Source organism: Lithobates pipiens, unplaced genomic scaffold (assembly GCF_037356315.1).
Source record: "Lithobates pipiens isolate NorthernLeopardFrog02 unplaced genomic scaffold, aLitPip1_a1.2 Scaffold_27, whole genome shotgun sequence".
In the NCBI taxonomy this organism is placed as follows: domain Eukaryota; kingdom Metazoa; phylum Chordata; class Amphibia; order Anura; family Ranidae; genus Lithobates; species Lithobates pipiens.
In genome coordinates, this window is record NW_027507788.1 from 218,830,028 (window position 1) to 218,844,411 (window position 14,384).

At 47.2% G+C, this 14,384-nt stretch overlaps 1 protein-coding gene across 3 annotated transcripts in view; it reads right to left on the minus strand.

Moving 5' to 3' along the window:
- Positions 1-3,983: 3,983 nt before the first annotated feature.
- Positions 3,984-14,384, minus strand: part of CEP104 (centrosomal protein 104) — a 138,636-nt gene continuing 128,235 nt past the window's right edge. For 2 of the 3 annotated variants that reach the window (XM_077458275.1, XM_077458277.1), the window contains exon 22: positions 3,984-13,272. In XM_077458275.1, the coding sequence (XP_077314401.1) occupies positions 13,133-13,272 (140 nt within the window). In that variant the 3' untranslated portion in view covers positions 3,984-13,132. The remainder of the gene's footprint in view (positions 13,273-14,384) is intronic. The other variant, XM_077458276.1, reaches the window with a different exon arrangement.

Genomic DNA, 14,384 nt, shown 5'->3' on the forward strand with positions numbered 1-14,384 from the left:
CATCTCCATGGGGGGTCAGGCAGAGCGCCAGCACCATACATCTCCATGGCGGGGTCAGGCAGAGCGCCAGCACCATACATCTCCATGGCGTGGTCAAGCAGAGCGCCAGCACCATACATCTCCATGGTGTGGTCAAGCAGAGCGCCAGCACCATACATCTCCATGGTGTGGTCAAGCAGAGCGCCAGCACCATACATCTCCATGGCGGGGTCGGGCAGAGCGCCAGCACCATACATCTCCATGGCAGGGTCGGGCAGAGCACCAGCACCATACATCTCCATGGGGGGTCAGGCAGAGCGCCAGCACCATACATCTCCATGGGGGGTCAGGCAGAGCTCCAGCACCATACATCTCCATGGCGGGGTCGGGCAGAGCACCAGCACCATACATCTCCATGGCGGGGTCGGGCAGAGCACCAGCACCATACATCTCCATGGGGGGTCAGGCAGAGCGCCAGCACCATACATCTCCATGGGGGGTCGGGCAGATCGCCAGCACCATACATCTCCATGGCGTGGTCGGGCAGAGCGCCAGAACCATACATCTCCATGGCGTAGTCGGGCAGAGCGCCAGCACCATACATCTCCATGGCGGGGTCAGGCAGATCGCCAGCACCATACATCTCCATGGCGTGGTCGGGCAGACCGCCAGCACCATACATCTCCATGGCGGGGTCGGCAGACCGCCAGCACCATACATCTCCATGGCGGGGTCGGGCAGACCGCCAGCACCATACATCTCCATGGTGGGGTCGGGCAGACCGCCAGCACCATACATCTCCATGGCGGGGTCGGGCAGACCGCCAGCACCATACATCTCCATGGCGTGGTCGGGCAGACTGCCAGCACCATACATCTCCATAGCGGTGTCGGGCAGAGCTCCAGCACCATACATCTCCATGGCGTGGTCGGGCAGAGCTCCAGCACCATACATCTCCATGGCGTGGTCGGGCAGACCGACAGCACTGTAGTATTAAATAGACATATACAATTAATTTAATTCCCAATTAGTTTTTTTAATATTAATTCAGAAATATCCAAATTAACGATAACCCGCTTAACAAATTTTTCCAAAACTTCGGAAATTGAAAAATAAGAACAGAAATTCAAAAAGAACAAAAATCCAAAATTAAGAACGAAAATTTAAAAATCTGAAATAACTAAACTAATAATAACTTAACTCTTACCAACTATTAAATGATAGGTTTTGGAATTTCCTTTCAAATTTGTCCGTTAGCGAATGTAATCAATTTATAGAATTTATCTGAAGTTACGAATTATTCGAAATGACGAATGCCACAACAATAATAATAAAAACTTTTTATTATAATTATTAATTCACTCCGTTACATTTGTTTAGATACAGCTTTTGTTATTTCGGATAATTCGTAACTTCGGATAAATTCGTATTCGTTATGTTCACTAACAGCCAAATTCGAAAGGAAATTCCAATACCTATAACTCAATAGTTGGTTATTATTAGTTATCCTTTTGAATTTTCTTTTGAATGACCCAAAAAACGAACCCCCTCCCCCCCAAAAAGATAAAAAAAATACGCGCAGGTCCAACTCACCACTGAAGCTGCATCAACCTTGGATAGCCGCACTACGTTAAAAATCCAATTCTTTGTTTATTCTTTCTTAATCCTTTTCAAAATAACATTCACAAACATTATCAAAATATATCCACTTCAATACCGGGCATCCCCCGCCCCCAATACCAACACTCACCCCCTTCCTGCCCCCCCCCAATACCGACACTCATCCCCTTCCTGCTCTCCCCAATACCGACACTCACCCCCTTCCTGCCCCCCCCCCAATACCGACACTCATCCCCTTCCTGCTCTCCCCAATACCGACACTCACCCCCTTCCTGCCCCCCCCCCAATACCGACACTCATCCCCTTCCTGCTCTCCCCAATACCGGCACTCATCCCCTTCCTGCTCTCCCCAATACCGGCACTCATCCCCTTTCTGCTCTCCCCAATACCGGCACTCATCCCCTTTCTGCCCCCTCCCCCAATACCGGCATTCACCCCTTCCTGCTCTCCCCAATACCGGCACTCACCCCCTTCCTGCTCTCTCCAATACCGGCACTCACCCCCTTCCTGCTCTCCCCAATACCGGCACTCACCCCCTTCCTGCTCTCCCCAATACCGGCACTCACCCCCTTCCTGCTCTCCCCAATACCGGCACTCACCCCCTTCCTGCTCTCCCCAATACCGGCACTCACCCCCTTCCTGCTCTCCCCAATATCGGCACTCACCCCCTTCCTGCTCTCCCTAATACCGCCATCACCCCCTTCCTGCTCTCCCCAATACCGGCACTCACCCCCTTCCTGCTCTCCCCAATACCGGCAATCACCCACTTCCTGCCCCCCCCAATACTGGGCACACACCCCCTTTCTGCCCTCCCCCAATACCGGCACTCACCCCCTTCCTGCCCTCCCCAATACTGGCACTCACCCCCTTCCTGCTCTCCCCAATACCGGCAATCACCCCCTTCCTGCCCCCCCAATACTGGGCACACACCCCCTTTCTGCCCTCCCCCAATACCGGCACTCACCCCCTTCCTGCTCTCCCCAATACCGGCACTCACCCCCTTCCTGCTCTCCCCAATACCGGCACTCACCCCCTTCCTGCTCTCCCCAATACCGGCACTCACCCCCTTCCTGCCCTCCCCAATACCAGCACTCACCCCCTTCCTGCCCTCCCCAATACTGGCACTCACCCCCTCTGTCACACTTTGAATGACAATTAAGCGGTTAAAAATTTGAAAAAACTAAATTTCGGTTATAACATTTTGAAAATAAAGGATCTTTCTTCATAAATTTAGGCCAACATGTATTCTGCTCCATTTCTTTGGTGCAAATCCCCCAAATCAGTGATTATTATCTGTAGGAAAGTTATACAGACCACACACACACTATGAGATATAGATCTGATAATCCACCAATCCTGAAGTACTGACGTCCAATCTCATTTCTAGAGGTCTGAAAACGCCAGGACAGTACAAATACCCCCCAAATCACCCCCCCCGGTACAAATACCCCCCAAATCACCCCCCCCCCCCGGTACAAATACCCCCCAAATCACCCCTTTTTGGAAAGAAGACAGTCTTAGGTATTTAGTAAGAGGCATGGCAAGATTTTTTGAAGTTGGAACTTTTTGAAAAAATGAAGAAAAAATTAAAAATAAATTTAAATATATATATATATATATATTATAATTTTTTCTTTTTTTTTTTTTTACATTCTGCCACCAGCGCAGTACAGAGTCATTATAAGACTGGCAGGACCAGGGATACCGCCTGCTGATGTATTTTTCATTATATATATATATATATATATATTTTTTTTTTTTTTTTCATTTCATATTGTGACTAAAACAATACAGTGTTACCATAGTAATGCTGTCCTGCTCTGGGGAGGTGATTTTTTTTTTTCTTTTAACAATATAATTTCCTATAACAGTGAATTTAACAGTTATAAGCAACCATTTTTTTTTTTCCCTAATCGAAATCCATTCAGTGTGTACTACTGTAATTAGCCCCGTCTGTACCATGTGATCGCTGTGACCAATCACAGAGATCAACACAATAGTACACAAGGACCGGAAGTCATCCGTTGTGTACAATTGTCATGTGATCTGCTGTGATTGGTGACAGTGATCACATGGTACTGGCAGTGGGCTGGTACACTGATCCACCGTGTCCAGGGCGCGTGTGCGGGGCAGATTCTGGGGAGGACATCATAGGACATCTAGCCAGAGCGGCGAATGTCCTGCCTGGCCGTCATTTTACTATAGGCCAGGCAGGAAGGTGTTAAACCCTGCCTGTGCAATTCTTGGCTGTGTTCACAAACATCTGACACAGATCAGCCCCTGCTGCAACCTCTCACCTTGTAACTTTCTACAAATGTCCAATGTTGCAGTCTGATCATCGAGAATGAGACTTTGCGGTGTGCTACCAAGCGATGACAATACAATTCTTTCTTTAAAAATAGAGGTTTATTTTATAATGAATTTACATTTGCTTACATGCAATATATATATTACATCAGAGCACACACAGAAATGTTCTAAACCAAAGCCATGCAAATGAAATGATTGGTGGACGTCCTGAAAGCAGCATTTATAAAGGACTCTGCAAGGAGGAGGGGTGCTTCCAGAATTGGATTATGTGATCAATGGTCGGCTACCAGTTTTTTAGTTCAATTACCCAAGATCCTCGGGACTATCCCACTATACAGCTTCTAGTACTTGTACAGTCCACACTGGGAAGTGGTGACATTCCAGTAAACGGGATTCAAGGATGCGGTCCTCTGGAATCATTTATAAGGTATCAGTCCACCCAAAATTGAGATTTCAGTATTTGGTGGATAATGGCGGGTTCAACTGCCTTCCAGTTTCCTCAATCTCTCAGGAAATCTATTGGTGAGAAGAGTAATCTGCAGTTCTTGCTGTGACCACCATGAGGGTCCCACTCTCCATTCTGGGTCATATTTCTTTTTATATAATGGAGAATGTAAGAGGAGGGGGCTGGGACCCACAAAAAGGTGGACTGGGGTCACCCAAAACCCTCCAGGTGGACTGGGGTCACCCAAAACCCTCCAGGTGGATGGGGTCACCCAAAACCCTCCAGGTGGATGGGGTCACCCAAAACCCTCCAGGTGGATGGGGTCACCCAAAACCCCCCAGGTGGATGGGGTCACCCAAAACCCCCCAGGTGGATGGGGTCACCCAAAACCCCCCAGGTGGATGGGGTCACCCAAAACCCCCCAGGTGGATGGGGTCACCCAAAACCCCCCAGGTGGATGGGGTCACCCAAAACCCCCCAGGTGGACTGGGGTCACCCAAAACCCCCCAGGTGGACTGGGGTCACCCAAAACCCCCCAGGTGGACTGGGGTCACCCAAAACCCCCCAGGTGGACTGGGGTCACCCAAAACCCCCCAGGTGGACTGGGGTCACCCAAAACCCCCCAGGTGGATGGGGTCACCCAAAACCCCCCAGGTGGATGGGGTCACCCAAAACCCCCCAGGTGGATGGGGGTCACCCAAAACCAGGGGTGGACTGACAACTCATGGGGCCCCCGGGCAATAGGAGATTATGGGGCCCCCGGGCAATCAGAGATAATGGGGCCACACAGTATACACAAACACACACACACAGTATACAATCACACAGTACACACAGACATGTTTCTATTGGCTGAGAAGGTACTGGAGAGGTGGGGAAGCTATAATCTCAGGATTTACATACTGTCCCTGGTTTTACTGAGGCTGGCAACCCTGATGGGGCCCCCTAGTGGCATGGGGCCCTCGGGCAGTGCCCTAGTAGCCCAATGGTCAGTCCGCCCCTGCCCAAAACCCCCCAGGTGGACGGGGTCACCCAAAACCCCCCAGGTGGACGGGCACAGAGTCCAGCATTAAGGGATAAATCACGATTGGACTATCCAAGACATATTGGAAGACAACGGCCAACTCAACGTAACGTTTTTTCAGAAGTATCTGGTCTCATCTATTAAGTGTCTGATGGGAAAACCATCATGGCTGTCACTACAGGTTGATAAAAGCAAAGGATGTTGCTGACTCTAAATCACCGATTGCAATAACCAGGTTGGTTTAGACCTTCTAGGGCAGCCATTCTCAACCAATGAACCATGGAATCCGAGTGCTCCTCCAGAGATTACAGGGGGGGGGGGTTCCTTTACCTGTTGTCGATCATCCTTCTAATAGACATGTGCAATTAGTTCAGTTCCAAATTCGTTAATTCGGAAATATCAGAATTAACGAAAACCCGTTTAAGGAAAATCAGAAAATCTCAAATAACTAATAATGTGGGAAAATCGAAAAATTCGGAAATGCAAAAATCTAAAATAAGAATAAAAATAATCACACACATAGGTTGGACTTGATGGACTTGTGTCTTTTTTTCGACCTAGTTATGTAATGTAAAACCGGAATATAAGAACAAAAACCCCAAAAATAAAAACAAAAACCTGAAAATTAGAAAAATCGGAATAACTATTAAAATTATAGGTATTGGAATTTCCTTTCAAATTTAGCTGTAAGTGAACGTAACGAATACGAATTTACGAATTATCCGAAATAACAAATGCTGCATCTAAATGAATGGAGTGAAACAAATTCATAATAATAATAAATAATAATAAAAACATTTTATTACTAATTTGTTCTGTTCCATTTGTTTAGATGCGGCATGCGTTATTTCGGATTACGTTACGTTCACTAACAGCCAAATTTGAAAGGAAATTGCAATACCTATCATTTCATAGTTATTATTAGTTATTCTTTTGAATTTTTCCATTTTAATTTTCAAATTTACGAATCGTGATCATAATGACCTTAAAAAACGAAAAAACAAAAAATGAAAAACAAAAAAAAAACAACCCAAAAAATAAATTTTCAGCAGTGCACATGCCTACCTTCTAATTGATGGTGCCAGGACCCACGCCAGCAGCATGACCCCAATTATAATTTTAACTGTTCGTAAAGGTGGCCATTCTTCCTACTAGTCACCAATATAAGACATTTTCCCCATTGACCCCCAATGAATTGGTTCTAGTACGAGCCCCCAAGACTGAATTATTAATTTTTTTTAGGAGTTCCCCTGTGGTAAATAGGTTGGGAAAGGCTGTTCTAGAGTTTGCGGGGGTTCCTAGAGTTGTGATTGGTTGACTTTCCATTTGATGCTGTTTAAATAGCTGCAGGCCCAATGCCACTTGCCAAAGCCGGAAACACAACACCAATTACCTTTTTTAGAGGACTGAGGAATTCCGACTACCACAAGGGGCATTCCGACTACCACAAGGGGTCCCGGCAGCAGGAAAATAAGAGCTGAAATGTCCCCGGGCCGTACCAAGACTGTCCCACACAGGAGGAGAGAGAATGAGGATAGATGGAGGACAAGTTATCATGATAGCTTCGTACGCCAATATCCATCAGAATACATTTATCTGCTCGGGTCTGATCATCATGGAAAATGGCTTTTTTTTTATTTTTATTTTTTAACAACTTTAAAATCAAATAAATACAATATAAATAAAATAAAGGGCTATGCTAATCGGTGCCTGGTGTACAGTGCCATAAAACATTCCGCACAGTAAAAACTACGAGCTTGTAAGAGCCAATCAGGTTGTGTAATTCCTCTGGGGCGGGAATTAAAATGAAACAAACAGAGTGTCTCCCCCTATTGTACGGGAGGCTTTCAGTGTTATAAGTGATGTATGGGTTACTGAACCCACAACAGGGTTATAGAATGACCTCTTCTGGTAGAAGACCTCCAGCACTGGACGGTCCCAAATCCACAGACATTATCCCCTCATCTCCTATGACCTATTCTTTGTACATTCCTACTGGGGGTATGGAAACCCGGAGGGGGGGGGGGGGGGCGCCTTGGGGTATGCAAGGGATATTGCTTCTAGATGGACAATCACAGATATATTCCCACATTGGTCAACTCAAAGGATCACAAACATTGCTGTCATGGCCTACACACCAACCCCCGAGAGTACGCACCAACCCCCTGAGAGTACGCACCAACCCCCTGAGAGTACCCACCAACCCCCTGAGAGTACCCACCAACCCCCTGAGAGTACCCACCAACCCCCTGAGAGTACCCAACCAACACCCCCCCTCCCGAGAGTACGCACCAACCCCCTGAGAGTACCCACCAACCCCCTGAGAGTACCCACCAACCCCCTGAGAGTACCCACCAACCCCCTGAGAGTACCCACCAACCCCCTGAGAGTACGCACCAACCCCCTGAGAGTACGCACCAACCCCCTGAGAGTACGCACCAACCCCCTGAGAGTACGCACCAACCCCCTGAGAGTACCCACCAACCACCCTAGAGTACGCACTAACCCCCCCCCCCCACCTGAGAGTATGCACCAACCCCCGCGAGAACGTACCAAATGAGCATGCACCAACCCCTTTGAGGGTATGCACCAACCCCCGCGAGCACCAACCCCCCCCCCCCAAGAGTACGCACCAAACCCCGCAAGCACCAACCCCCCGAGAGTGCACACCAACCTCCAACCCCCCACCCCCCCAAGAGTAAGCACCGAATCCACCATCCCGAGGGAGTTCGCACCAACATCCCCCCCGAGAGTACGCACCTTCCTCCATACTCCTCTGGTAACTTGTTGGAGTTGGAGACCATGGTGGACTGACTTATGCAGTCACTGGTTGCGAGTGGATGATAATGTGGGCGAGTAGAAAGAAATCCCTTCCAGCGGTTTCTGCCCAAATTTAAGGATGGTGGCAATGAGCCCGTTTTAGGGTTGCTTCATTTGGGTACCTCCTTGGGGCCATTCTCAGGGCTGGTGATAAGGTAGTACACAACTGTTATTGTTGTACTGGGCCCGGGCATTGCGTCATCCGCCGCCAAAGATCTCTACCCGGAAATGGGAGCAAAAACCTGGATTTGACACCCCCCCTCCCCCTGAATGGTGCCAAATGTGGCACCGGGGGGGGGGGGGATCGGATAAGTGGAAGTTCCATTTCTGAGTGGAATGCCGCTTTAAAGATGAACTGCAGTCTGCTCACATAATTTGTAGTAAAAAAAAAAAAAACATATTTGCCATTCTGAAGCTTCCCTCCAACCACTTTGCATATTATTTTATATATACTGTGATTCTGTACTTGCCAAATATGCAACAGAAATCTCCCTCCACTGAGTCTAATTGTAATCATTTTAACTGTGGGCAGCTGAAGCTGCTGCCTGTTCACTTCCTGGATTTACACAGACACACCTCCAGCTCTGCCGCTCTCATTGGCCCTCTTATGACTCATTCCTCCTCGCTTCCTGGCAAACTATCAACAGTGAGTGAGAGAGAGAGAGAGCTGTGCATGATGTCATAATCCTAGACTAAATGACCAGACAGGAAACAGGAAGTGGGCTGTATAAGGGATTTACTGTCAAGAAAAAAAATGTTTTACTATCCAAAGTTAAAACAACAGCAAGAGCAGAAGATTTAACAGATGGAAAGATGAAAAAAAGGACTGGTTAAATTACATATCCGTGGGCCCCGTCAGGCCAACAGAAGGGCCCAGAAGGCGTGACTTTTTTATTTCCATTTTTGCGTAGGGGAATAAAATCAGCGGTGCCGTTTCGCTGACCCCGGGGTGGGGGGGTGTAGGTGGGGTTGGAGGGGCCCTGACAGGAAGGCTGAATGGGGCCCCATGATTTCAAATAGCGACTGTTCAACATGTAGGACTTAAAAAGGCGAGTAGAAAGTAGCGCCTGATGTCCAATAAGATAGAAGTTGAAAGGTAAGTTAGAAAATGGCAACAAGTGCATCGAGTCAACGCGTTTCGTGGGACCACCGAGCCAGGGGACTCCCTGTTCCCCCAGTATACTATAGCACCATTACATTTCTCTGGGCCCCATCAGGTCAACAGAGGGGCCCAGGTGGTGTGACTTTTTTTTTTTTTTCATTTTCAGGGTGTAGAGGGATAAAGTCAGCAGCACAGTTTTACTGCACCACGGGCCCTATCAGGAAGGTTAAATGGGGCCCCATGATTTCAAACAGTGGCCCTGACTATTCTACATGAAGACTTAGAAAGGCGAGTAGAAAGGAGCGCCTGATGTCCAAAAAGATAGAAGTTTAAAAGCAAGGTAGAAGACATTTATTGATAATAGCAACAAGTAAATGGAGTCAACGCGTTTCGTGGTAACATGGAGCCAGGTGAGTCCCTGTTCCCCCAGTATACTAAAGCACTGCATGCGGAGTGTAGTCTATTTTAGCATTGCTTTTGGAGGTGAAGAAGCATATTTTAGCATTGATCACGCAGTGGAATTACAGTATTATAGAGCCTAGTATAGCTATGCTTGTGTTTGCTGCTCTTCTATGTAATTATGTGTGAATAGAGAGAAGTCTACAGCCCCTGCAGACCGGCATCTTGGACTTATAATCAATCAACCAATCCTGTCCCGGGGCTTTAATAACTTCAGTGCTATTGTCAAGAAAAAATAAATAAAAAAATAAAAACGCCTGTGACCACCACATACATTACAGCAATAAATGACGATGTACTCCGGGAATATGGCCAATCAGAAGGCGATCGTAAAAAGGTGAAGAACGGCATTTCTGTTTTCTAATGTTAAACATTAATAATAATATCAGAAATTGCGTGTAAAATCTTTGTGGCCGTGGGAAATATAAAACATGGCGGTCTCGACCACGAGAAATGTGCAATTCACTTAGTTCCAAATTCTTTTTTTTTTTTTTTTTCGATAAAATTCAATTCATTAATTCGGAAATATTCAAAAAACGAAAACAAGTTTAACAATTTTTTTTTTCGAAAATCTGAAAATTTGGAAATTCGAAGATGCAAAAATTCAGAAACCCGAAAATTTGAAAAACTGAAACAACAACTAACCAATACAGTGGAACCTTGGATTACAAGCATAATCCGTTCCAGGAGAATGCTTGTAATCCAAAGCACTCGCTTATCAAAGCGAGTTTCCCCCATAGAATTCAGTGGAAACGAAAAGAATTCGTTCCGCATTGACTTCTATTACATGCAATACCGTATGTGGCCAGAGTAGGGGGGGGGGCGCCGGAGAGTCTCGGAAATACTCGGCTGAAGTCGGAAAGGCTCGGGAAACAGAGTATTTCCGAGTCCTTACGAGTATTTCTGAGCGGCTCCGAACCGTTCCGAGTGTCCCGGGCCCCCCCCCCCCCCTCGCACCTCTGACCAAATGCGGTACTACACCACCCATTAGCTTGAATTCTGCTCGTTTTGCGAGACAGCACTTGCAAACCGAGTCAGAATTAAAAAAAAATGGAATTTCCATTAAAATTTCGCTGTTAGCGAACATAATGAATACGAATTATCCGAATCAAGGAATACCATATTCTAAACGAATGGAATGTAACAAATTAATAATAAATAAAAAAAAATGTGATTATTATTAGTCATTCGTTGCACTCCATTTGTTATTTCCGATAATTCGTAACGTCAGATAAATTCGTATTCGTTACGTTCACTAACAGCCTAATCTGAAAGGAGATTCCAATACCTAGAATTTAATAGGTATTTTCGGATTTTTGTTCTTTTGAATTTTCGGATTTTTATTCTTATTTTCGGATTCTCAGCGTTTCTGAATTGATCCGAAATAACGAATTTCGATCGGAACGAATGAAACGAAAAAAAAAAAACAAAAAACAAAAAAACCTGAAAACGAACAAATTTTTTGGCAGTGCACATGTCTATTGATTTCACCCGGCGGCCGCTCTGCGGTTGGCGATTGTTCAGCATTGGAGGGAAAACACAACGGGGACCCATTTATCGACCAATAGAGACATATTATTTTTGGCAACGTGAACGTCCACTTACTAAATAGAGAGAAGCCGCGTTTCCTGTAATTATCTGTTCAGGTGAAAAAGTCCAAAACCAAAAGTCCTGTTTTGTTTTGTTTGCCACGAACATGACGGGGAATTCACAATGAAGGCGGCTTCACATTATTTACCAACTGAACATTCACAACGTAACATTCACTCTACACAATGTTACAATCACTTTGTGTTCATTAAATCAGCCCCAATGTATTGATCCCTCTGAGTAGATTTAGAGCCCCCCCCCATACAAATGTCACACATTTTCTTAGGGTGGAGATCCAAAAAAATAAAATAATAAAACTATTGTATCAGTAGTGCCACATGTTGGTGAAAGATGGAATTGCAGTAAAAACATAAAAATCAATACCTGAATCATATTCTTGTGGTCAGCGCTCAGCACTTACATCACTTTAAGATTCGTAGGGTGGTAAGGGGATGGGGTGGCGGAGTGGGGTGTGGGATTGGAAGGGGGGGGGGGGGGCAGAAGTCTCTCTGCAGTTTTCTAGAGGGATGTAGGGTACTCTCCCCCTTTCTTGTTGTTTAGGACACGGAGCACCCCTTTAATTCATCTGCGGTATAATTGTTATCAATTTAAATTGGAATTCCAACCCAACTAACGTTAATAATCTCCTCCTCCTAAACAAACTATGCTGACTAACCAGTGTAGGAAAGATGTTCATATTTAGCCATTTCAGGCCACTCCAGTCTGGTCACATGATCCCGGGTGTTACCAGCGGCTGCAGGGGAGAGGAGGGAGCACCAACAACCGACGGTATATGGGAGCCTATGGGTGATGTCACTGCTCCCTGGCTTTGCCAGCGCTCTCTCCTCTCCCCTGCAGTCGCTCTTGGCTGACACAGGGGACTCAAATTAAGTCCAGTCACATGACAACCTACGTCAGTCAGCAGCAGCTGCAGGGGGAGAGTATCGACAGTGGATTGGACAAGGGAGCTTACAGATGAAGTCACCATTCTCCAGGCATTACCAGCTGTTGTCAGCTGCTGACTGACACAGGGATGGGGGGACACATGACTAGACCAGAGCATGCTGAAAATGAGTCCCCTGTGTCAGTCAGCAGCGGCTGCAGGGGAGAGGAGAGAGCCCTCAAAAATGGCTGATAATGCAGAGGGAGAGGCTACATTGCCCATTGGCTTCCAGATCCCATTAATTGTCGGTGCTCCCTCCTCTCCCCTGCAGCCGCTGCTGGCCGACACAGGGGATCATGTGACTGGAGTATATACATCTATATATTACACAAGTTAATTAGTATAGATATTAGGAGATGGGGGGGGGGGGGGGGGTGTCAGTTTTAGGACTAGTTAGGTTGTGGCTGGAATTCTACAAAGCTAGGCAAGGCTGTAAGTGAATCATAAGACAGACCGAGCAGCAGGTACTTTCATCATATATCTCTGTGTATCCCCGTCCCTCTCGCCTGGATCTCCATTTGGGGAAGGGGGTGGATATCCACCTGTATTTTGTGCCACAAGTTAGAAAATGAAAGCAAGGATCTGATTGGTCACTTTGAGAAGCCCCGCCCCTTCTTTATACACAGACTTTAGATTATTGCTCATCACTGAATAAATTAATCTCACACACTATAAAATAATATTATCTAAAATAAATCTCACAATCTGGTGAGCCTAATAAGAGGTGAATGATAAAACACGATCTCCGGTGAGTGGCGATGGGAACGCCGTGGCTTCCTTCTGTCTCTCGGGTCGGATCGGTTGAATTTGGATGAAGGGGTGAATCGGTGACCCCCCCGGTCATCGCTTGGGCTGCGGTTTATTCGTAGTCTTATTGAGGCCAGCTCTCGGGGCTGGAATTTTACTTCCGGTGATGGACGGTCGTTGCTTGGGTCCCGGGATGCCGGTTTTAGTGACGGTCATTCCTCCCTTCAATCCTGCTAAAAAAAAAAACAAAAAAACAAAAAAAAAAAAACACAAGAAAATGATGGACTGTGAGAATCATAAGATAGAAAACAATGTGTCTGCAAAAAATAACGAGGAACAAACTTCTCTACTCGCTACATTTTGTTCTGTTTACCATCAAAAGGTCTTGTGTATTCTGTAAGATTAGGTTCACATCTGTGCGGGTGGTGCTGCTGCGGGACCCGCCCAAATACCGGCAGCTGCAACCACCCAGAGGAATGCAGGACTCGCCCAAATACCGGCAGCCGCAACCACCCAGAGGAATGCGGGACTCGCCCAAATACCAGCAGCCGCAACCACCTAGAGCAGTGATGGGGAACCTTGGCACCACAGATGTTTTGGAACTACATTTCCCATGATGCTCAACTACACTGCAGAGTGCATGAGTATCATGGGAAATGTAGTTCCAAAACATCTGGGGTGCCAAGGTTCGCCATCACTGACCTAGAGGAACGAGGGACCCGCCCAAATACCAGCAGCCGCAACCACCCAGAGGAATGCGGGACCCGCCCAAATACCGGCAGCTGCAACCACCCAGAGGAATGCAGGACTCGCCCAAATACCGGCAGCCGCAACCACCCAGAGGAATGCGGGACTCGCCCAAATACCAGCAGCCGCAACCACCTAGAGCAGTGATGGGGAACCTTGGCACCACAGATGTTTTGGAACTACATTTCCCATGATGCTCAACTACACTGCAGAGTGCATGAGTATCATGGGAAATGTAGTTCCAAAACATCTGGGGTGCCAAGGTTCGCCATCACTGACCTAGAGGAACGCGGGACCCGCCCAAATACCAGCAGCCGCAACCACCCAGAGGAATGCGGGACCCGCCCAAATACCGGCAGCTGCAACCACCCAGAGGAATGCGGGACTCGCCCAAATACCGGAAGCCGCAACCACCCAGAGGAATGCGGGACCCGCCCAAATACCAGAAGCCGCAACCACCCAGAGGAATGCAGGACCCGCCCAAATACCGGCAGCCGCAACCACCCAGAGGAATGCAGGACCCGCCCAGATACCGGCAGCCGCAACCACCCAGAGGAATGCAGGACCCGCCCAAATACCGGCAGCCGCAACCACCCAG